The 25,577-nt window shown below is 37.6% G+C and overlaps 1 protein-coding gene and 1 non-coding gene across 23 annotated transcripts in view; one reads left to right on the forward strand and one right to left on the reverse strand.

Annotated features, from left to right (window-relative positions):
- Positions 1-25,577, forward strand: part of Huwe1 (HECT, UBA and WWE domain containing E3 ubiquitin protein ligase 1) — a 152,911-nt gene that overhangs the window by 30,155 nt on the left and 97,179 nt on the right. For 20 of the 22 annotated variants that reach the window (XM_028883477.2, XM_028883484.2, XM_028883478.1 and 17 more), the window contains 4 exons: positions 10,882-10,950; positions 16,118-16,216; positions 17,029-17,235; positions 20,381-20,533. In XM_028883477.2, the coding sequence (XP_028739310.1) occupies positions 10,906-10,950; positions 16,118-16,216; positions 17,029-17,235; positions 20,381-20,533 (504 nt within the window). In that variant the 5' untranslated portion in view covers positions 10,882-10,905. Of the gene's footprint in view, positions 1-4,896; positions 4,916-10,875; positions 10,951-11,880; positions 11,989-16,117; positions 16,217-17,028; positions 17,236-20,380; positions 20,534-25,577 lie in introns of those variants that run through there. The other 2 variants (XM_028883486.2, XM_028883498.1) reach the window with 2 other exon arrangements.
- LOC114702903 lies at positions 3,375-3,500 on the reverse strand. Its single transcript, XR_003736066.1, has one exon. It is a non-coding gene; the product is annotated as a U6atac minor spliceosomal RNA (small nuclear RNA).

Here is a 25,577-nt window from a genome sequence, read left to right on the forward strand (position 1 = left end):
GAGCCACCCCAATTAAATGCTTTCTTTGTAAGAGTTGCCATGGTCAAGGTGTCAATTCACAGCCATAGAAACCTTCAACTAAGACAGCTTTCTTCTAGGCAATCTATTTTCCTTTTTTGTGGGGGGTAGGGGTGAGCGTTGAAGCAGGATTTCTCTGTGAAACAGTCCTGGAACTAGCTCTGTAGACCAGGCTGGCCTCAAACTCACCCTGGGATTAAAGCGGTGCACCACATTCTCTTGGCAGGAGTTCTTATTCTACATCCTTGCCATCACTTAATGATGTCAGTGTTCTGGGTTTGGTCATTGTAATTGAAGCATAGTGAAATCTCATTGCTGATTATTAAAATCTCTTGGCTGTGTAGCTCTTTTCATGAGTTTAGTTTCATTTGTTTATTTTTGTTAACTTTCTGTTTCTTGTGTATTTTGTATAATTGTTCTCATATATGTCTTTTCTCCATCTTCTGGTACTTGGGATTGAACCAAGCATTTTACCTGTAAGCCATGCCCCAGCTACCTTGATGCCTTTATTTAGCAAATATTTTCTCCAGTCTAGCTTGTTCTTTCCCCCTATTTAAGAGTACAGTTTAAAATTTTTCCTTTCTTGGGTGATACCTTTGGTTATAATCTGAAACAGCATCACCACAGCCTGTGTCGTCCAACTTTTTTTTTTATTGCTATCTTCTAGGAGATGTGTAGATGTAATTCTAAACGGTCTTATTAAATAAGAAACACAGCCAAATAAAGAGTTAAAAGCCCAGAGATCGAGCAGTAGCCAAGAGCTAAGACCACCTTATCTTACCACTCGCTGCTGTCCTTCCCCTGAGAGAGAGAGAGACCTTCTTCCTGTGTCCTGTCTTTTTATTGCCTTTCTGTTCTGCCTTCTCATTGGCTCTAAACCCAACCACATGACTTCCTCATCACTGCCTGTCTATACAGACCTCCAGTTCTCTATGGCTGGTACTGGGATTAAAGGTGTGTGTCACCATGCTGGCTGTGTCCTTGAACACACAGAGACTTCTGCCTGCTCTATGATCGGATTAAGGGTGTGTGCCACCACTGCGGGACTTCTGCTAAATGGCTTGCTCTTAGCTCTGATCTCCAGGCAACTTTATTAACATGCAAATAAAATCACATTTCAGCACAAATAAAATATCACCATAGAGAAGCATTATTTTACATTTTGTAGATAGGTCTGTGATCCATTTTGAATTGACTTTTTTGAAGAATGTATTGTTGGTCTAGAGTTTTGTCCTGTTTTTATAAGTCTTGCCTCACTCTCCAAGGTACTGCAGTTACAGGTATGTACAACCATGCCCAACTTGGTCTGGATATTTTTCTTTTGCATATGTGTGTCCCAAGTATTCCAGTGTCTTTTTTTTTTCTCCGGACTAAATTTCTCTGTGTAGCTTTGGAGCCTGTTCAAAATAAACTCACTGTGTAGACCAGGCTGGCCTCAAACTCATAGAGATCCTGCCTGCCTCTACCTCCTGAGTGCTGGGATTAAAGGTGGGCACCACCACCGCCTGGCACCTTTATTTTTTTAAACGCACATCCATCCATATATTGCCTTTGGTGCTTCTTCAAAAGATATGGTGACCAAATTTGTATGGGCCTATTTTAGGGCTCTATTTTTTGTTCCATTGGTTTGTTCATTTATTGACTAGTACTACACTTTATGATAAATCTTGAAATAGTGTTATGTTGGGTTCTGAGTCTTTGAAATCTCTATATAAACTTGAAATTCAGTTTGTCAGTATTCACAGTGTAACTTGATGAGATTTGAGTTGGGGCTGCGTTGAATGTATAGGCTCAGTTAGGAAGAAATGACATTCTGATGGTATTGAGTTTTTCTACCCACAGACATGGATTCTATCCATTTATTTAGCTCTGGTTTTGATTTCTTTCATTAATGATCTGTAGTTTCCCTCATAGAACTTGAACATATTTTTATTTGATATTTAAGTATTTTTAGATGCTAACATAAATGATATTCATTTCAAATACATTTGTTCATGGTGGCATATATGAAAGTAACTTTTTTGTATATCAACTTTGTATTCTGGAACCTTGGTATAAATCATTTGTCAGTTTCAGGAGGGATTTTGTTTTTCTTTTTGGATTTTCTGCATAGGTGAAATGATAAGATACTTAATCTTCCCAATCTGTGTGTCTTTTACTTCCTTTAATTTGGACCTCTCTTAGTATTAATATATTTAACAATCATCCATTTCCTGCAAACTTTATGCTTTCATTTTTCTTTAGCACTGAATAGTCCATTTTATATATGTATCAGATTTTCATTATCCATTCATCTGTTGATGGACATCTAAATTACTCCCATTTCCTTGCTATAGTAAATAGAGCAACAATAAACAAGGATGTACAAATATCTCTATGGTAGGATATGGAGTTCTGGATATTTCTTCCAGAATGGTAGTTCTGTTTTTAATTTTAGAAGTACCTCCAAGCTGGTTTCCATAATGGTTGTATTAATTTTCACTCTTCACCAGCAATAAATAATTGGATAATTGTTCTATGTCTTTTTTCTCTGTCTTCTGGTACTTGGGAATGAACATTGGTCAGAATTCTTGATAGATAAGCTCATTGAGTGAGGTGGTATGTCAAAGTAGTTTTTATTTGCATTTCTTTGAAGACTGGGATGTTGAACACTTTAAAAGTGTTTCTTTTGAAAACTACTCATTTCCTTACTCAGATGTTGATTGAAAGTTATATTTATTTCGTATCTACTTTATACAATTCTTTGTAAATCTGGATATAAATCTCTTGTCTGAAGTATAGCTTTGGAGGATGTTTTATCCCATTCTGTGGGCTGTCAGTGTGTTTTCTTGATAGTTTTGTTTGCTGTGTAGAAACTTTGTAACCACATGTTGTCTCATTTCTTAATACTTGGGCTAGTTACTCTGTTCAGAAATTTTTTTGCCTAGCCCCAGTGTCTGGAAGGGTATTCCCTATGTTTCTGTCTGACAGTTTGGGAGTTTGGGGGTTTAAATTAAGTTCTTTGATTAGTTTCTTTATTTTTTCATTAAGAATTTTTTTATTTATTTTACATGTCAATCACATATCCCCATCTTCCTCTTCCCACCCTTCTAGCCTCCCCCCTCCAGCCCACCCCTCATTTGTTCCTACATGAAGGTATGGCCTCCCATGGGGATTCAACAGAACCTTGTACGTTCAGTTGAGGCAGGCCCAAGCCCCTCCCCTTGCCTCAAGGCTGTGCAAGGTGTCCCACCATGGGTAGTGGGATTCAGAAAGTCAGCTCATGCACCAGGGATGGATCCTGATCCTACTGCCACCGGACCCATTAAGAAGATCAAGCTACACAACTTTCTCGTTTATGCAGAAGGCCTAGTCCAGAAAAACAGTGCTTAGATGCCACAAAGTAGGTGGCAATGCCTTAACCATATGTGTGTTGTTAGTCCCAAGGGCCTCTTCCATCCTTGTCAAGGGGAGTGCTAACCTTTTTTCCTTTCATACAACACCTTTGATTAATTTCTAACTTGATTAATGTACAAGGTGAAAGATAAGAATCTTTTTGATTGATTTTTGTGTATCGTCTTTCCGTCTCGGTTTCCTTAATTTCTTCCCTAACCACTATTAATTCTTACCATTTACTGGTTTTGGGATTGGCTGCTTACTGTTTGTTTGAGGGCCTTGATGTGCTTCATGAGATTGTCTGACTATTTAATGTGAGCACTATAAACTTTCATCACTATAAACTTAGGGATTGCCTTGGCTGTGTCCCGGAGGGGAGATTCTAATAGGTTGTTCTCATTTTCATTTTTCTCAAGAGTTTTTTTTTAATTTTCTCTCAATTTCTTGGATGATTCACTGTTACTTCAAAAATGTATTATTTAGTCCCAAATATTTTTTGTAGTTTCTCTTGAATTATGTTTTTATTCCATTATGGTCTGATAAGACACAAGATGTTAGCTTGATTTCTTTTTTTAATTAATTTTGTATTTGTTGACACATTTTGTTCTGTGATATATGATCAGTTTTGGAGGTTCCATGTACTTCTGAGAAAAAAGCATATTTCCTATCTGTTAGGCAGAATATTCTATATGTGTCTGTTAAGTCAGGGTGATCCCCTCTGAAGTTCTTCATTTATTTTCATTTCAGAAAATCTGTATAAATGAGTGGTGTATTTAAGTCCTTCACTATTACTGTACCAAGACCTGTGTGGGTTCTCTATGCCTTTTGATGTCTGTTTTATGAAATTGGGGGCTCCAATACATGGCTGCATAAAAAACTTATAGTATTTTCTTGATGAATTGTTTTCTGTTTTCTTTTTTCTTTTTTTAGTTTTTTGATACAGGGTTTCTTGTATAGCTTTACGCCTTTCCTGGAACTCACTCTGTAGCCCCGGCTGGCCTTGAACTCACAGAGTTCTGCCTGACTCTGCCACCCGATTGTTGGAATTAAAGGTGTGCACCACTGCCTGGCATGGATTGTTTCCCCTTTATTAATATGTAGTGTCCGTAATTTTGGATTGAAGTTTACTTTTACATCTGGTTTATGGTTTCCACTTGTTTGATGGTTTCATATGTATCTTTGCTACCTAGGTGTGTTTTTTAGAGACAACATTGCTTATTGTGTTTTAATCCCATCTATTTGTGTATCTTTTTAATAATGAGTTGAGACTATTTATATTATAGGGAGGGATTTGCTATTTCTTACAGATTTGTTAGGTAATATTCTGTTTTACTGGATTATTGGTTTTCATTTTAATAATTTATTTCAATTTATTTTATGTGCACTGGTGTGAAGGTGTCAGATCCCCTGGAACTGGAGTTACAGACAGTTGTGAGCTGCCATGTGGGTGCTGGGAATTGAACCCGGGTCCTTTGGAAGAGCAGCCAGTGCTCTTGACTGCTGAGCCATCTCTCCAGCCCTGGTATTGCTTTTTTTTTTCATAGAAGTTTTGGGAATTGGCTAGTTTGCTGTACTACACATTATTTCTTTCCCAAGTCTACTTAGTTCATCTGTTTCTTTCATAGATTGTACACTTTTTTGTGTGTTCTCTCTCTCTCTCTCTCTCTCTCTCTCGGTTTTTCAAGACAGTGTGTGTGTTTTTAAAGGAGGCTATTGTGTGTCGTCCCCCCCATAGTATTCAATTAAGAATTTTCTGCACTACTAGCTTGATTATTAATTGGCATGATTTGTGTTTCTCTTAACTATCCTAATTTTTTTCATCCATTTTGAGAGATAATATTGGTGGATATAACATTTTTGGTTCACAGTTATTTATCTTCAGAGCTTGAAATACTTCACTCCGTGCTTCAATATTTCTGATATTTCTGCCTTTGTAAGTTGATGTTTTTTTCATGTGACTTGTAGTATTGTTTCTTTATTTTGTATTTTTGACATCATGACTATAATGTGTCATGGACTTTTTCTTCTCTGGTAATGTCTATGTGGAGTTCTTTATGTCTTATGTCTTAAATTTGAAAGTTTACTATTATAATGCCAATAAATAGTCTCTGTTCCATTTGATTTTATCTCTGTTCCTTCTATACCATAAATTCTCATATTTGGCCTCTTGATTGTATCCCAGACCTTTTGGGCTTATCATTCAGGCTCCTTAATTTTTTTTCCTTATATATGTTTGTATTATTGTTCCCACTTTGCCTTCCACTCCTGAAATTCATTCTTCTTCATGGTCTTATCTGTTAATGAAGGTATCTATTGTGAGTTTTATTTGATTGACCATCTTCATTTTAGATATTTTTATTTTGTTATTCTCCTTGCTAAGTTTTCCCTCTGTATATATATTGGACTTTCCTCCAATTTCTACTGTTTCATTCACTTTAGAGACTGTCTTGTTAAGGCTTTAGAAAAATTTTAACTTGTGTATCTGTTTAAAACTTAAATGATTATTGATTTTTTTATTTGATTTTTTTTTTTGTTTTTAAAGTGAGGTTGAAGTGTTATCTCAGAGCTTTCTGAACCTCTGCAGATTTTGAATTCCCTTCTAGAGGAGTTGGTTGGTTGTATCATATTCTTGGTTTTGCAATTTGAGTTGGCAGTTTTGACTGTCCTTCTGAGTATCTTTGGATATTTTGTTTTCTGTGATTTGTCCTAGAGGTATGTCTGCTTGAAGTTAGGCTATGGAGACTGGTGTTGTCAAATGGAGTCACTGAGGTGATCCTGTCTTGGTTGTGTGTCACTAGGACCAAAGGTGGGGCTGCAGACAGAGCCTCAAGGTGACTAGATGGAGTCAAGTCACTCCTTGAATTCTATGAATTCTGTGAATTCTGTTGGTTGGCCAAATACCAAATATTAGAGACCCACTAAAGGTTGTGTACTGTCTGAGGGCTGTAGTTAGAACCACAGGCCTGAAGTAACCTCTTGATGATAGGAGTGACCAATGGGAACCTCAGAAATCAAAACCCTAGACCCATACTGCCCTTTGAGACCACTGGAGTAAGTAAAAAACCTTAGTCTCCCAGGGATCCTTAGGGCCACTGGAGCTGGAGACCTGGTTATATAGTGTTTTCTGGTCCTCCTGGAGCCAGAGGCCTGAACTTGTGATTCTTCCTAAGCCTGGCTCATGCTGTTCACTGAGGGCTCCCAGTCACAGCTATCAAGAGGGAGTGTGTGTGTGCACTTGTATCTTAATGCTATGTAGGATGACAGAAATGGAGAATGTAGAACAGCAGAAATACCAGGGGTTGAGAAAATGCTGGTCAAAGAATACAAGATTTCAATTTATGAGGAATGAATTCCAGGACTATTATACAACATGATGACAATAGTTAATGTATATATGAAAATTCTTCAGAGTCGATTTCAGGTGTTTTCTACACACACACACAAATGTGAGTCAGTATATAATGTTAACTCTTAGAAACTCTACAAATTTTGCATAATTAAAAATGTTATTCACCATAAATACAATGTTTGTATCTGTCAATTTAAATTTTAATATAAAAAATAGTAAGTATCTGGGAGTGGTGGTGCATGCCTTTAGTCCCAGCACTCAGGATGCTGATTCAGGTAGATCTCATGAGTTCAAGGCCAGCCTGGTCTACCTAGAAGAGTTCCAGGACAGCTAGGGCTATGTGAAGAAACTGTTTCACAAAACAAAAAAAAAAAAAATTAGTAACTGATGCTGAGCACCGTGGTGAATGCCTTTAAGCCAGCACTCAGGAAGCAGAGGCAGATGAATCGCTGAGTTCAGGGCCAGCCCAGTATGCATAGTTGAGTTTCAGGAAGGCCAGGTCCTTGTAGAGAGACTCTGTTTAAAACAACAAAAAACAAAAAAAAAAAAAAAAAAAACCTCACAAACAACCAAACAAAAAATTGAGAACCAGCTTCACAACCTAAGTTCAACCCCTAGACCCTACATGGAGGATAGAAAGAAACCAATTCCTGCAAGTTGTTTTCTGACCTCTGTATTCATTCATAAAACATGGGCATATGAGCACACAAACAATTTTCTAAGGAATAATAGACAAAACCCTGTTTGACTTCACCCCTCAAGAGGGTAAGAACAAGCCTTGCATGCCTGATAGTTAGTGATTGACCTATGAGACCAGACAACCCTCCCTCCCCTGGTCTATTGGCAGTTAAGGGATGTTGGGGGAGGCAGGTCATTTTCAGTGGTTTAGCTGCTGTTGCTCTTGCTTGAGCAAATAACTTCCCAACAATGCTCTGGCAAAAAAATAAAAATAAAAAAAAATAAATCTTAATTTCAACTCAGTGGGGTGCATACAAAAGGAAGTAATGAAAGTAGACAGCAGTCTTCCTGAGAAGAAGGATTCCAGCAGGAATGGGAGAGAGAAGATTGGTGTGGGCTAGGGCTTGAAAAGAACTAGTTTTTTATGTAAATGTGTAAACTGTCAAAAAATAGTGATTTACCCTTTATCCTTGTTATTATTTTTCAAAATTGTTTATGCTATTGTCATTCCTTTGCTTTTCCATATACGCTTTGGAATAGTTCAGGTTTACTCACAAGTCTTGGGATTTGCATAGGAATAATGTTAAACTTATATGCCAATTTAGGAGATTTGACAGCTCTACCATGTTAAATATTAAGGAGGTGTGAGTGTGCATGCACAGGTGTGCTTGCCAGTGCATGTATATGTGGAAGCAGAGTTCAGCTTTGGGGGCCTTCCTCTATTGTTCTCCACTATATTTTTTAAGACTGAGTCTCTCACTGAACCTGAGGTTTTCCACTGATGCTAGACTGGCTGGCTTGCCCCCATCATTGTAGTTACAGACTGGCACAGCTATGCTTGACTTTCACATGGGTTCTAGGGAACTTCAGTCCTCATGCTTATATAGTGCTTTTATCACTAGATTGTCTGCCCAGCTCCTCTGGGAGGTGCTTTATAGATGGTGGAGTTTTTAAAATGTAGATAGTGCTTTATCTAGAAACAGGGAGAATTGTACTCTTTTCTGATGTGTATGCCTGTTGCTTTCTTTTTTGTGTGCTATATTATTAAGGGCTAGAACTTCCAACATTGTCTTTGAATAAAAGTGATGAGAACACTTTGGTCTTGTTCATCATTCTAAAAGGAAAGCATGCATCAGTTTTTTGAGTTGTATAATGTTGGGGCTGATGGCTACTTCCTGTGTAGCAAAAGCAGTTTAATTGCTTTCCTACAAATAACTGCCATCTCCAATAATGCAATCTGGTTTTAGCTGTAAAATCTTTCATAAGAACAAACAAAACAAGCCTGGGAGTTAAATGTACAAATTGCTCAGTTTATAGTTTCTACTCTGTGGATAAGATTGTTGTCAGGATCCAGTTGGCCTCATTTTAGGTATTTTAAAGTTGTTGGTTGGAGTCATCTTGTTCATTTGTATTAGATGCTGAGGTAATTTTGTTTTTTCGAGACAGGGTTTCCTCTGTGTAGCTTTGCCTTTTTCCTGGAACTTGCTTTGTAGACCAGGCTGGCCTCGAACTCACAGAGATCCACCCGCCTCTGCCTCCTGAGTGCTGGGATTAAAGGCATGCGCCACCACTGCCCGGCTGCTGAGGTAATTTTTAAAGGGAATTTGTAATTACATATCCTAAGTATTAATTATAGAGGAATATTGTTCAGTATTCAAATATGGTCTGAGCCAAAATGTTTTGGTGATAAATATTTGAAATGATGTGTGTGTCAAAAGGGGCACTACCTCATAAATACTTAAATATCATATGTCTATTATTAGAACAAAATAAAATGCTTTGGAACATTCTGGATACACACACACACACACACACACACACACACACACACACACACACATTCCAACTCTTCCTGAATACCCATTGATTGACTAGATGTAAGTAAAACAGGCAAATAGACCAGAAGTTACCTAGAATATATATGTATTCATTCTTGTTTGCCCTATATTTTTAGGACCAGATCTTTCTAAAGAGCCTCTACTACTGTGCACATGTCCTCCTTTATAATAGAAATGTTGATTTCTTAATATACCTAGGTCAGTGTATCTTTAAAGACTTGTCTGTTAGTAAAGATCACAGGGATTACATGGGTCTGATCAGGCTGTTACCTACTTTTGGACTTTCCAAGTTACATGGTCTTACTAAAGATTGTGTTCTACAGTCCTGATGTTTCTTGTAGGTTTCTTACATGTTATTTCCTAATTTTAAAAAATTGCTTTTGTTTTTAAGATACAATTTATTTCACTGCTAAAAAGCACATTGCTAAAATCACCAGACATAAAATTCTTGTGGTTGGACATGAATTAACATAGGGTAGGGGGCAAGAATAGGTATATTTTGGCTTACACTTCCACACCATACAGTCAATTGTTAAAAGAAGTCAGGGCAGGAACTCAAATAAGAACCTGGAGTCTTAAACTGAACCAGAGGCCATGGTTTTGTTGAACACTGTTTACTGGCTTGCTCCTACTGCATTTGACTGAGGGGAAAAAAAAGTCCTACAGATTGCAGGCAGTTTGATTTTGATACATTTCCTTTCTATAGTATTTATTTACTTTAGATATAGATTTATATTTGGTTGTTTGTTTTTGAGATAGCGCTCTGTTGTCCTCATAGCCTTGAATTCCCATTGATCTTTCTGCTTCAGCCTGATGACAGGTGTGAACCACCGTGCCTGACTTAGTAGATTTAAGTTCCATGTTACAACGTTTCTACTTAATCATGAGCTTCTCTTATACAATTGTCTGCAATATTTTTAGCGGCTATGTAGTCCATTTAAAAACCAATTCTGGAGCTGAAGAGATAACAGTTAAGACCACTGGCTCCCAGCACCCACATGGTGTTCACAACCATCCTTAACTCTAGCTCCAGGGGATCTGATGACTTCTTCTGGTCTCCTTGGGCCCCAGGTCTGCATGGGGTGCATACATACATTTCAACAAAACATACATAAAATAATAGATTTTAAAATTTAAAACAGCCCTATTTTGGGCTTTTGGTACTTTATGATTTTTCACTATCATACATACTCATGCAGTATAGATTTGTAGTTAAATGTTTTTGTACATCCTTAAAACTTTGGTGGAATTCCCAGAAGTAGAATTCCTTTTTTTCTAGAACTAGAGACTTCTGGTGAGTTTTTCCATCCTGAGGTATGAAAAAAACACTGCATACTTAACAGCCAATAAAGGATTTGAAATCCTTATAAAAGGAAAGAAAAAAGAATTTTGTTTTGGCTTAAGTTGGTTATGTAACAGGGATTGTAATGGGTCAGTTGTATCTAAAGATATTCTTTACCCTCTCTATCTCATAGCCATACCTGTGAATTACCATAACATAACTCCAGTGCTTTTACACCAGGTATCTTGCATACTCTTTGTCCAATATTTTGTATGTGTAATAATATAGAACTCTAGATCTTCAACTTTATGTTCTCACAGCTTTGGGGTTTTTCTTTTCAGATCTTAAAGCAGAAAATTGAAAACATGAAAGTAGACAGAACTAAACTGAAAAAGACACCTACTGAGGCTGTGAGTATCCAAGTTTGCTTTTCCTGTTTTCTTCATTTCAGGAAAAAAAAAATCGTTGTGACCAATTCAGCCATTCTGATCTTCCAAAAAATATGCCCAGCTTTTAGAAAGTGTTACTACAGCAACTTATGAGGCTAGAAGAAACAGCTCTGTGGTAGAGTGCTTGCCTGGCATGCATGAGGCCTTGGGTTCCATCCTGAACACTACAAAAGTGTACTACCTTGCCTTTTGAAATTCTTTTGATTAAAAGTTAGTAGCTTTGTGGAAAAGGAATAGTGAAAGTACTTTGTAGATGTGGGTCCCTAAAATGGATTCTCAGGCCACAGTATAAGCATTGAAAGATAGTATGACAATGGACAAAGCAGATGTAGAATCGGATTTTACTATAGCTATTAGAACTCAGGGTTTTTTCTTTGGTTTAGAAAACAAAAATGGCAAGTTTGTTGACTTTTTATTAGTCTTTTATCTTTTGTATTTTGACATTGGACTATTATTGTGGATTTTATTAAAAGTTGTATATTGAACATACTAATTTTCTTAATGTACAGATGTTTTCATTTAATTTTGTTTCTGATGTGATCTGGCATCTATAAATTTTGATGACTACTATAATATCATTTGAAAGTGAACAAAAAGTTTTAAGGAGTTAATATTTGAAAAATTAGTTCCATCAGTGTAAGAATCTACTGATACGACAATGGAAAATCAGGACAATCTAGAGTACACGAGAACTTAATAGAGTGATTATATATTGTGGGAAAGAACAGTATTAGTCAATAAAATGTGCCAAACAATTATTTTTTATTTGGGTGGGATGGTACGGGGGACTGTTTACTGAAGTAAATTGTAGATAAGTCGTCAAAATCAGATATTTTTGAAAGAAATTATAGGAGAAGTAGAACATACAGGTGAATGTTTACCTTGTCTTAGGTGGGGATTGCCCTTCCAAGCATTAAAGCAAAGGACAAAAAACCAAAATGGAAATGTAAAATACCATATCCAAAATAAAAGGACACATGACAATAGCCATTCTAACAGGTATGAGGTAATATCTCATTATGATTTTGATTTGCATTTCCCTGATTATTAGTGATGTTGAGTACCTTTGTATGTGCCATTTGGCCACTTATATGTCTTTGGAGAAGTCTTCAAATTCCTTTGCCCACTTTAAAATTGGGTTATTTGGGTTTTTTTTTTCACTATAAAGTTGAAGAAGTTTCTTATATTTTTAATTAATCCCCAGAAGAATGAAAGTGAAATAAGTTAATCACAGAGGAACAAATACTGTATGGTTCCTCTAGTATGGGGCATATAAACTAGTCAAAGGTATGTAAGTAGGTAACAGAATGAATGGTGGTTATCAGGGGAGGGAATGGGGGAATTGTTCTATGGCTTTGTATTATTTAATTATACAAATGAGTAAAAGCTGGGTGTGGTGGCTCATGTCTATAAGAGAACCACAAGTTCAGGGGCAGCCTGAGCTACATAGTGATACCCTATTTGAAAAGAAAAAGAGTAAGTTTCAGAACTTAGAGTTAAGGGTAAATTATATGTACTTAAGAATTTTGTTGAAGATAAACTTCATGTTAAGTGTTCTTAACACATACACAGAGGGCCACAAGGAAACTTGGGTAGTATATTTTTCACCTGGAATATGGTGAAGGTAATATGAGTGTATGCATCCATCTAAACTCACTAAATTATGTTAATTATGTGCTGTTTTTATATGCCACTTTATACCCCAATTAAGCTCACTTGTGTGGGGGAGTCATGGGATATGAAAAGCTGGAGAAAATATTTGTAACCCAAAATAGTTAATAAGTTTTATGCTAAGTCAATAGAAGAAATGAATATCCCAATGACAAAATGGGCATTAAACCTTTCAGAGAAGCAACAAAGCCAGTAAACTAGAAAGAATCGATCTTACAGGTGATCAGAGAAATGCAAATTTTATTTTTTATGCTAAGTGAATTATAAGGTTCTTATAGTCACTTAAATGAATTTCCTAGCTTCTATCAGATTGCTTAGAATATAAAGTCACTGACTAGATGTGTTTTAAGGCTTGAGTTGCCTGTTATACTCAAGCAGTGTAGATGATTATCCAGTTTCTTAAACTGGTGTCAGTACTAGGTTGTATTTTTAAGAATTAAAAAAAAAAAAAAAAAAAAAAACTTGCCAGGCAGTGGTGGCGCATGCCTTTAATCCCAGCACTCGGGAGGCAGAGGCAGGCGGATCTCTGTGAGTTCGAGGCCAGCCTGGGCTACAGAGTGAGTTCTACGACAGGCTCCAAAGCCTGTTTTGTTTTGTATTGTTTCGAAATACAATACAAAACAAAACAAACAAAAAAACCTTGATCATTTAGTATATTGACAACATTGCAAAGGATTTTCCCCCTAGGTTTGATGTCAATGGGAACAAATTGATGTAAGCTCTGGTAGCTAGTGTGCAGCTTTGAACTGACAGATGGCTTGCCTTTTCCTATGAGTGGGGACAGTCACACTTGGTTTGCATATATGTAGCATAGAAAGGGAGGAATGATGCTATATTAAGGCTAAGTAAATTTTATGACCAGAAAACACAAGCACCTTAGGTGATTTGAATGTGTGTCAGAGATGAACCCTGTGAAAAGTGGGGTTGAGGTGGGGCTATCACATCTATGTTTCTTGGGGTCCATGAGATGGTTCATCAGGTAAAAGCTTTTGGTGTTTAAGCTCATTGAGCTGAGTTCAGCCCCTAGAGTCACATAAGGTGGAGAGAACCAATTCTGCATTGTTATCCCCTCCCTCCCTCCCTCCCTCCCTCCCTCCCTCCCTCCCTCCCTCCCTCCTTCCCTCCCTCTTTACTACCCTCTCTCATTGAACAAGAACAATGATGACGATTTTTGGGGGGTGGGGGGTGGGGCTTTCAATACAGGATTTCTCTGTGTAGCTTTGTGCCTTTCCTGGAACTTACTCTAGCCTAGGCTGGCCTGGAACTCGTAGAGATCCGCCTGCCTCTGCTCCCAAGTGCTGAGAATAAAGGCGTGCACCACCACCGTCCCACCCCCGATGATAATTTTTTCAAAAGAAATTTCTCAATCACAAGTCTAAGGGATGTTGGAAAGTTTCTTTGAAAATGAGACAAGGGCCAGATCTATATCTGGTGCAAGTTTTAAATCCCAACACTTAGGATGCAGAGGCAGGTGGATCTCTGAGTTCAAGACCAACTTGGTCTACATAGGACACCCTGTCTCAAAAAAAAAAAAAAGCAACATGGGGGTGGGGAGAGAAAGAGAAAACAAGAGACAGTTGCTTTATTTTGTTACATATACCACAAAGAAAGAGAAACGTGATAACCTTTTTTGGGAACTAACATTTAAGTATACTATTTCAGTCTACTCCTTGGTAGCCTCCAAAGTATTCAGTAGGTAACAATGTAATGCTAGTGAGGTTGAGGTCAAGGAAAGATGGCAAAAGGTCAGGCGAGCTACCCTGTGCATATATGGCTTGTCCCAGTATACCCAGGTGCCTCACTCACTTAAAAAGTGTTTGGCATGATGCCAAGTAGTGTCTTTGGCAAGCCCCAAGTCAGTCACAGGCAAGATAGGTCTTAGTTTAGTAAAGGCCATAGTATCTTTTGCCAACAAGTATATTGCATTCAAGCGGCTTCTGGCTTGGGTACCAAGTTTGTGAGAGATTAAATACCATGTAATGTGGACATACCAAGTTATTACAGGACCTAAGTGTTAACCACAAAATGGGTATTACCTAACCCACTGAATCATAAAAGTGGATTTGCCTATCTGTATGCCATTAGAAATTTAAATAGATGTGTTTGATACTAGATCCAAGTAAATAGAGAAGGAAAGGGTCAGATGAACTTTGTGGACAGGTGACTCAAATTCATCATGTTTTCTGTTGTTTCTCTTAAAACCTGTACTAATAAAAAGGCTGGGGGAAGGGGGTCAAGCCTGGTTTGTGGAAAGATTTGGTGTTAAGAGTTTGGTATACATTTCATTATCACAAAAATTTGAGGTAGATCCTAGCAAGGTTGGGAGTTTGGATTAAAGAAAACTGTCTATATTTTTAAATAACATTATACTCGATGGGAATCTTCAGGGTTTACTACAGTTTCAGTTATTAACAAAGCATTATTGGATGTCTAGGTGATTTGTTCATCTCATGGATGAGGATACTCTGATTCAAAGAGACTGACTTTAATTCTGAATCCAGTATTCTTTGTTTTTTTTTTTAAAAAAAAGTATGCTGTCTCAGTATTTAATCTCCTTTTATGTGCACTCAATTAAGTGGCAGGTACATGGACTGCCTCTCCAAGCTAGGTTATTAGGTCGCTTGTGTTTTTCTGGTAAGTAAATGGATAGTAAGTAGTAGGACTCACTCATAATCTGACTGCTTAGTAATCAGAAAACCAAAAACAACATGTATTTGTTTCGTTCCAAAGGTAGCTCTATTTTCATGACACCATTTACAGAGTTAAATAAAAAAAAAAAACTACTACAGTCTTTCCCAACTGTTGTCCATTAATAGAATGCTTTCCAGTCTCAGTCCTTATCCCATTTTTCCTTTACATTTCAGAACCTTTACTATAAATTCTAAATCCACTCCTTGGTACTTTTTAAATTGTCTTGATAATTAGTACAAGAGTTCAGGAATGTATGGAAATTCTAACACTTAATAATTGAGTCTTAGTTTGCAAAGTTCAGAAGCTCTTTGTTCTTTTCTAATTCAAGGATTAATATTATGTAGAAAAATAAACCAATGCTATGCTTTTCCTTTAATTTATACAGGCTTTCTTTCTCTCTCTCTCTTTTTTTTTAAATCCAACTCATTGTAACAATACCAGATGTTCTAGTTTACCTTTTAGAGTATGTCCCAGATGATTTAATTCTGCTTTTAGTGCTGCCTTTCTTATTTCCTTTATTAATGTTGTCTTTTTACTTCTAAGTAGTTTGTCTGCATATACAGGTTTAAACAAATGCATAGTGGATTGTTGGGAATGAAAGTATTTCCTCTTGAGGTTTCTATTATAATCCCATGTGATCTTGGAGATCTAGTTTTTATATAAGGAAAAGTTGAATTGCTTTGTGGGCTTAAAGGATTACTTTTTTATTCTTTGTTTCTCCCTCATTCAAAAACACCTTTTGTGAATATTTGTTTGTTTTTCTTAGCCTGCAGACTGCAGAGCCTTAATAGACAAACTCAAAGTTTGTAATGATGAGCAACTCCTCTTGGAACTGCAGCAAATCAAAACATGGAACATTGGCAAGGTATGTAAACCCGTAACAACAGAAGACCAGGACATATGTGTGCTTTGATAATGACAAGAGAAACCATAATGGAATAGCCTGAGTCTGCAGTCACTTAAAAATTTTTAGCATATGTGTATCATAGCTCGAGATCACTGGCATTTAACCTGGACTGTTGCCAAGAAAAATTTTTTGGTTGTTTTATTTTGTTTTTCAACACAGGGTTTCTCTGTGTGGCTTTGCGCCTTTCTTGGATCTCGTTTTGTAAACCAGTCTTGCCTTGGATTCACAGAGATCCGCCTGGCTCTGCCTCCCGAGTGCTGGAATTAAAGGCACACGCCACCAACGCCCAGCTATTGCCAAGCAATTTTGGAAAAAAAAAAAAAACAACAACAACAACAAATGTGTTGGGCTAGAGAGAATATAGTTGATCAGATAAAGGCACTTATTACTAAGTCTGGTGACCTGAGTTTAATCCCTGAATCCCTCATAGTCGATGTAAAGAACCAATTCCCCCACAAATTAATTGTCTCTTGACCTCTATAATACATGCTGTGGTACATGTACACCGACATAAAATCGATGTTTCAAAAGTGAAAAAAAAAATTTGTCTTTTTAAAAAAAAAAAAAAAAAAAAAAAAAAAACTCTATTCCAGAGTACCCATTCAATGTTATTTCCATTGTTTTTTGATGAAGTGTCTCACAGTATGGCCCAGGCTTGTCTCGGTCTCTGGATCCTTCCACCTTAGTATCCTCAATACTGAGATTACTAGAGTATACCTTTTCCCAGATGCTTTTATGTTTTTTTATATCCTCTTTATCCTTCTCTGTAGTGTGAGTTATATCACTGGGTGGATCTGTTGGACCGCTTTGATGGAATTCTGGCAGATGCTGGACAAACAGTGGAGAATATGTCATGGATGCTTGTATGTGATAGGCCAGAAAAGGAACAGCTAAAAATGCTACTATTGGCTGTTTTGAACTTCACAGCCTTGCTTATCGAGTACAGCTTTTCTCGGCATCTGTACAGTTCCATAGAGGTAAGTAGTCTGTTCTTAACTATAATGATGTATATCCACAAACAAGGGAATTTTTGGTGGTTGGCTGCTTCCCTTTTCATTGTGGGGTTCTTAAGTTTATCAGAATCAAAGATAATCATAAGGATTGGAGGATTTAGCTTAGTAGTAGAGTGCTTGCCTAGTGTGTGTAGAGCCCTGGGTCGAATCTTTAGAACTACAAGATGAAAGAGATACTAGTAACATGTTTCTTTGGCCTAAATATTACTCATCTTTGAGTTGATGGGGAAAATTCTTATTTTATTCTTACCTACCTTTCTAAGATATAAGGAATATAGTACCTGTATTGAAGTATTTTATGGAATATTTAGTAACCTTTGTCTCAGATTATTAGAAGTCCCAAGTTATTCTTAAACTATGTTAAGTTTAATTTTATTAAGTTCGATTTCCTTATATTCACGTGCTTACATTTTTTCAGTGTATTTTTTTACATTCCCAAACCCTTACCAAAACACGTACAGTCCTTCCATAATATCTGTGAAGAGATTAGTTTCAGGACCCCTTCTGTATACCAAAATCTGTAGACTCTTTTTTTTTTTTTTTTTTGGAGACAGGGTTTCCCTGTGTAGCTTGCCTTGAACTCACAGAGATCCACCTGCCTCTGCCTCCCGAATGCTGGGATTAAAGCCGTGTCCCACCACTGCCCGGCTAAATTCTTTAGACTCTTAAGGTTCCTTACTCAAAATGGTGTATTTGCATGTAACCTACATATATCTTTATAAATAATAAAAACTTAGCTCAGAGTTATTTGTAATACCTATCACAATTAGTCACTTTTGTTCCTGTGACCAAATTCCTGTCAAGAAACAACTTCAGGGAGGAACGTTTTAATTTATTGGCTCGTGGTTTAAAAAATGAGGAGAGAGGTGGTTCAGCAGTTAAGAGCACTGACTGATGTTCCAGAGGAACTGGGTTCAATTCCTAGGTTGTCCATAGTCCGATCACATCAGAAAGCAAGAAATAGGGAGAAGGGGCTTCGTGACCCCTCTCCCTTTCCTTTTAAGAGATCATGTACGTGGCAAGCAACACTGCCTCCTTCCGGCCCTATAGCCCAAGGTGGAGCAAATACCACTACAGTTTAAGGGAACAGAAGGTAGCAGGCATATCCACCATGGTAGGTGTTGCTGGAGGGCTTCTCTCCAGGTTCCCCAAGCCCCACAGTCCCACAATCCACGTATAAAATAATCACTCAGATGCTTATATCACTTATAAAGTGTATGGCCGTGGCAGGCTTCTTGCTAACTGTTCTTTTATCTTAAATTAACCCATTTTTATAAATCTATACCTTGCCACGTGGCTGGTGGCTTACCAGAGTCTTCACATGCTGCTTGTCCTGGCGGTGACTGCAGTGTCTCCTCCTCAGCCTTCCGCTTCCCAGAATTCTCCTCTCTCCTTGTCCCACCTACTTCCTGCCTGGTCACTGGCCATCAGTGTTTTATTTATATAGAATGATATCCACAGCAGTAGGAGCTCATGACAGCTGTATACTACATTTTTGAGAATCAGGAGGCTAGGAAGGTGGCAGGCATCTCCACCATGGTAGGAGCTCATGACAGCTGTATACTATATTTTTGAGAATCAGGAGGCTATGCTAAGCTAAATAACGTTCAAGGCTCAACCCTAATGACCTACTTCTATAAGTTCTACAACCTTCCAAAAATAGTGCCACTAGCTGCTGACCAAGTGTTCATATACAAGCCTGTGGGGGAACATTTTACATCAAAACTGTAACATGTAAATTCAGTGTTAAAAGTTAACCTTGTCTTGGGAATACTGACTGAAAATGTGTGAGAATAGACATTTTTGTTGAATGAATGGATGATGTGGGTGGGACTCAGTGATAGAGCCTACTATATACTATAAAGGCTAAGGTGGACAGAGTAATCCATGAGTTTCTAAAATGGTCAAAAGGAGGCAGGAGAGATGGCTTAACAGTTAAGAGTAGTTCTTGCATAGGACCCAGGTTTTGATTCCCAACACCCACATGGCGGCTCACAACTAGCTCCTGTTCCAAGGGACCTGACACCCTCACACAGACATACATGCAGGCACAATACCAATGCACATGAAATAAAATAAATAATTTTAAAAATTGATGGTCAAAAATAATATAAGAAGAAATTATTTTCTTTTAGCCCAACTTTTGAATTTTAATAATCAAATGATTATCTTGGTACCATCCTGTTGTTTTTGTTTTATTTTCCTAAACAACCAGAACCAGAACAAATAAGTAAAAAGAAAGTGAGTTTGGACAAGAGATAGAATTAATGAACTAAAGGTGGTCTAGTTCCAGCTCTTTAAAGTGGAGATGGGGCTGGCGAGATGGCTCAGCAGTTAAGAGCACAGACTGCTCTTCAAGAGGACCCAAGTTCAATTCCAAGCACCCACATGGTGGCTCACAACCATCTGTAATGAGATCTGGCGCCCTCTTCTGGCCTGTAGGCAAACATGCAGGCAGAACACTATACATAATAAATAAATAAATATTAAAAAAAATAAAGTGGAGATGGGTAAATAGTCTTGATAATTAAATAGATGTGCTGCCCAAGGAAGTCCATGACCACTAAGATAATCAACAAATAAAGCGCCTTTGATAATTTCCAACTCAAATTACATACTGGTTTTAAATTTGGCCAATTAATTACTTCAATATATTGGTGAATGTTTAAAAAAACACAAAAGTCACTCAAGTTACTCAAACTTTAATAGTTTTATTTTGCATAATTACACAGTTGTTGATAGCTTTAGCTTCTTTATGGGTTTTTTATTTATTATAAAGGAAATAAATAACATAGAATTAGCTTAGTTTCACAATACTTGGAAATATATGTTTTAGTTCTACATACATATTATAACATTTCTACCTTGAAGTCCTTATGTAGAGAGACAGATAAAATTTTGGGCTGTAATTTACAGTTTTTACTTTTATTGAACTTTCTGTTTAGCTGTTCCTTGAATTACATATTATAAGAGAGCCTAACTATATATTTTTGTGTATTGTGACTCAATAACTTGATGGGTTTAATGTTGACATACATTATTAAATTAAACATAGCTTTTAGTGCCAAATGTCTGATGAGTTGAACTTTCTCCTTTTTTGTTCCTTTAGCATTTGACAACTTTATTGGCTTCCTCTGATATGCAAGTGGTGCTGGCAGTCCTTAACCTTCTATATGTATTTAGCAAAAGATCAAATTACATCACACGTCTTGGATCTGACAAGAGGACCCCACTACTGACAAGGCTGCAGCATTTGGCAGAGGTGAGTCTTGGGTGAAGACTGGAAAAAACAAAGATCAGAGCATACCATTTCTTTAAATAGGCATGTCTTGTTTTGTGAAAGTGGATTCAAATCGTTTAGTTAACTTTCTGGCTTAATTGAGTACAAGTATTTGGGGCAGAGTAATAATAAAGTTTTGAAAAGTAGGAGTATTTTCAAGGATTAAGTAATTTTGAAGCCTTTTATTCTCTGCTCATGAAACAAAATCCTTTGCTCAGAACTGACATATTAAAGAGCTACATGCTAAAAATATGAATCTTTGGCGAAAGATGTAGTTGGTAGAGTGCTTGCCTAACATGCATAAACTGGGTGTGGTGTTGTATATCTGTATTCCCAGCACTCTGGAGGATCAGAAATTGAAGGTAAATCCTTGCCTACATAGCAGTTTCAAGACCATTTTAGGATATACAAGGCTCTGCCTCAAAGAAAGAACAAAAATCTCAAATCTAAAATCATTGGAGAATAGTATAACTGCATAGCCAGGCATGGTGCACCCCTGTAAGTCCAGCACTTGGGCAACAGAAGCAGGTTGTTGGTAAGCCTGAGTTGTACAGCAAAATCCGTTTCACAGAGAAGTGGGAAGAAGTGGAAAGGCTATTTCCATGGAGGAATAAACCAATTCTTTTTACTGTACAACCTTATATACTCCCTATGTGAAAATTTTAAATACTGTCATTATGCCATCTGTGGTTTCCTGTTTTCTTGCTATTTTTTTCCTATCATAAACATTTGTCATAGTAAATATCATTTGTTCATGAATATTTGGGCCATAGTTGCTTTAAAAAAATTTATTTTTGAGACAGTGTTTCTCTATGTAACTGGAGCCTGTCCTGGAACTCAATCTGTACACTAGCCTGGCCTCACACTCTCAGAGATCCTTCTGCCTCTGCACCCACCTCCCAAGTGCTGGGATTTAAGGCGTGTGCTACCATTCCCTGGCTAAAAATAGTTTTTAATGAATGTTGGACCTTGTGCTATTCTTAGCTTAAATTTTTCTTCACTGGTAACCCCTATATGTATTTGTAAAAGTGTACTTTCTTCCTGATGAAGTTAGCCCTTTTCTGTAGAAGCTCTTTCTTTGGGTTGGGTTGACTACAGTTATTTAAGATAACAATGTTGAGATACCTAAATTTTAATATATATTTTAATTTGTGGGATTATACATTCATTTTTATCAGATCAAATAACTTCATACTTTTCCATGGGATTTTTTTTTGTTGGTTAAGAGTACTGTTTAACTACCGTGTTTATGTATATGAGTGATCTGTCTTCGTGAACACCAGAAGAGGGAATCAGATCCCATTATATATTGATGATTGTGAGCCACCCGTATGGTTGCTGGGAGTTGAACTCAGGACCTCTGGAATTTTTCAGATTGCCTTTTGTGATGGATTTCTGATTTACAACCCCCCCCCCAATGTAATGACATTTTCATTGGCAGAGATTTGTTTTAAATATATTAAGGGTTATTTTGCTAAGGTCTATGGGGGGGGGAGTTTCTCTCTCTCTCTCTCTCTCTCTCTCTCTCTCTCTCTCTCTCTCTCTCTCTCTCCTCTCCCTCTCCCTCTCCCCCTCCCCCTCCCCCTCCCCCTCCCCCTCCCCTCCCTGTCTTTCTTTCTTTCTTTCTTTCTTTCTTTCTTTCTTTCTTTCTTTCTTTCTTTCTTTCTTTCTTTCTTTCTTTCTTTTCTTTCTTTCTTTCTTTTCTTTCTTTCTTTCTTTTCTTTCTTTCTTTCTTTTCTTTCTTTCTTTTCCTTCCTTCCTTCCTTCTTTCCTTCTTTCTCTCTTTCTTTCTTTCTTTTTCTTTCTCTCTCCCTCCCCCCTCCCCTCCCCTCCCCTCCCTCCCCTCCCCTCCCCTCCCCTCCTCTCCTCTCCTCTCTTTTTTAAAGAAAAAGTCCTGGCTATCACTTTGTAGACCAGGCTGACCTTGAACTCAGAGATCCACATGCCTCTGCCTCTCAAGTGCTAAAATTAGAGGCTTGTGCCACCACCGCCCAGCTAGGAGTTTTCAATGTATATGTTCTATTATGTAGAATATACATTATTACATTTTTTATAAAAATAAGTAAGTAAATAAATAAATAAATGTAATTAAAAATATATTATTCTATTTTATTTCAATGTATATATTCTGTATGTCTATTAGCTCTAGTTGATTTGGCATTGTTCAGATTTTCAGTTTCTTTGTTTTTCTTTTTACTAGTTATTGATACTTGTCCTGGGAATTAGAATTGACATCTTAATTTACAAAGTTGTATTTTAATACCAGCTCTTTGTTTTGTTTTGTTGTTGGTTGTGGTTCTGGAGATTAAATATGTATACCATGCAAGCCTCAACCACTGAGCTACATTCTGAGCCTCTGAATTTCTTTTTAATAGTATGTAGAAACTTTGATCTTGTTTCTCTGTGGCTTCTTCCATTTTATTGCTGTCCCCTTTACAAAGTACCATTTTTATACATAGTATGTACATCAACATAGATGTATAATTTTTGGCTTAAGTTCCCTTTTCAAGGCATCAAAGTTAGCTTTTGAACATCAAAATTAGAGAACACTGCGGAGATGTCTCACTGGAAAGTTCTTGCCATACAAGCACAAGGACCTGAATTGAATCTCTAGAACACACATCAAAACACCAGGAAGCATTGGCTGGGTTTACAATCCTAGCACTGGGGATTTAGAGACAGGTAGGAGGGGTTGGGGATTTAGCTCAGTGGTAGAGAGAGCGCTTGCCTAGCAAGCCCAAGGCTCTGGATTCAGTCCTCAGCTCTGGAAAAAAAAAAAAGAGACAGGTGAATCTTCAGAGCTCATTGGACAGTTAGCCAGATTTTACTTGGTTAGTTTCAGACCAGTGAAAGAGATGTTGTCTTATAGAAAACCAGGTAGATAGCACCTGGTTTCTCAACACCTACCTTTGACTTCTGGCCTCTATGGGTATGTTAACCAGAACTGTATGCCTTGTCCCAGCAGGGTGGGGACTACTTATTGCATTTATCATTCAGTGTTTTCAACACGTTCCTGCCTTTAGAAAGTTCTAAATTAAGCAAACTAGCAACAAGCCCTAAAATTTTAGCTGGCCTTTCAGAGACCAAAGCCCTCAGTCACTTATTGCATGAAGATTCATTGTCCTTAATTCCAGGAATGTAGACTATAGTTTACAGCTGCTGCATATAGGATAGGGTGGGGTAAGCTAAATATCCATTGATCCTGAACTGTTTGTTAATGCATTCATACCTTTTGTTCTTTTTGTAGTTTCCTGCTTTGCCGTTTTCATTATTTTCAGTGTTATTAAAATAGTTATTAATAGCCAGTTGAGGAGGATAAGTAAAAATGTTTTAGGTAGTCTTTCTTAGTGTGTCTTTTTATTGCTGTGATAAAACACCACTACCAAGGCACCTTGTAAAAGAGACTTTTTTGGAGGGCTCATGGTTCTAGAGGGTTAGAGTCCATGACATCATGGCAGAAAGCATGGCAGCAGACAGGCATGGTGTTGGAGAAGTAGCAGAGAGCTTACATCTTGATCTACAAGCACTAGGCAGAGAGAGTTAATTAAGATTGACATGGGCTTTTGAAACCTCAAAGCCTACCCCTAGTGACACCTCCAACAGGGCTACACCTCCTAATCCTTACCAAGTGTTGAAAGGCATAGGGGCCATTCTCATTCAAACCACCACATTCTACTCCCTGGCCTCCTTAGGCTCATGGCATTTAGTACAACTAAAGAAGTCCAGTGACTCAATGTAATCTCTTAGTTGTTGCCCCCATAAAGTTAAAATCATAAAACAAATGGCATTCTTCTAGCAAACAATGGCATAAACTCCCTAGGGGAGACCTTCCTTGCCTTTTAGGAGGTGGGAATCAGGGGTGGATTTGGGGGAAGGCTGCAGGTTGGCAGGAGGGAGGACAGGGGAATCCGTGGCTGATATGTACAATTTAATTATAAAATAAAAATATTTATAAAAGAAAAAGATGGAGTATTAGGCATTCCAGATTCAAACATCCCCTTGAGGGCCAGAAATACAGCTTAGTAGGTGCTTCCTGCCAAGGCTGAAACCCAGAGTTTTATTCTCAGGACCCATGTAGTGGGAGAAAACTGACCCCAGAAAGTTGTCTTCTGACCTCCACATACACACCATGCATGTGCTCACACAAACCCATCAAACAAACAAACAAAATAAACAAATAAATAAATGTAATAAAAAGAATATATATTACTGTTCTAAAAGGGAGGAAGGGCTGTGTATTGAGGAAACACTGGACTGAAGCAAGGTAGAAGCCCATTAGGACAAACTCCCAAATTCTATAACAACATGCTTTGTGTCAAAGAATGCTCTCCCTTGCCACCTTTGCTTACTGCAAACATACTTCTTTCTTTTGGTCTGGTTCTACTCCTTGTATGCAGCTTTCCCTGGCAGACATTTCACAGCTCTGTGCAGTGCCTTCTCAGGGACTCCGTACAGGGAGGGACTCCCCTGCCACAAGCCTGGCATCAGGAACTTGATTTAGCAATGTAGAAAGATTCTACAACCCTCTTTCTCCTGTATCCTTCATAACCTTAAAGTCAGAACTTACATAGTTGGTGCTGCCAAGTTTGGCTGCCTGCTTGGGATTATGGAGCCTGGCCCATATTAAATAACTTTTGCGTAAGATTCGATTTGTTGTTGCTTTTTAGGAGCAGAAAATCCTTTAGGTCTTTTCCTAAAGACCTAAATTAGGTAGATCTGGGGTCTTAGCCCAAGAGTACCACTTTCTCTGTTCCATTTTGCACTGGCCTTTCCTTATCTCTTTCAGCACAAGTCTTGGCTCCAACATTAAATTTCCTGGTGCTTTTTTTCTCTTCAAATTGTACATTTTATATTTCTTTTTGCCTTACTTGGTCTTTTCCATTGTAAGCCTGCATAGAAGTGATTGTTACAACCCCACAACAGAATCAATATTAGGATGTCTTGAAATTTTCTGTGTATGAAATTAGTCCAGAACTTTAAAGTTTAGCTTCAGGGAGATTCTTAGGACAACGACAAAAGGCAGCCA

The sequence above is a fragment of the Peromyscus leucopus genome, chromosome X, assembly GCF_004664715.2.
Source record: "Peromyscus leucopus breed LL Stock chromosome X, UCI_PerLeu_2.1, whole genome shotgun sequence".
In the NCBI taxonomy this organism is placed as follows: domain Eukaryota; kingdom Metazoa; phylum Chordata; class Mammalia; order Rodentia; family Cricetidae; genus Peromyscus; species Peromyscus leucopus.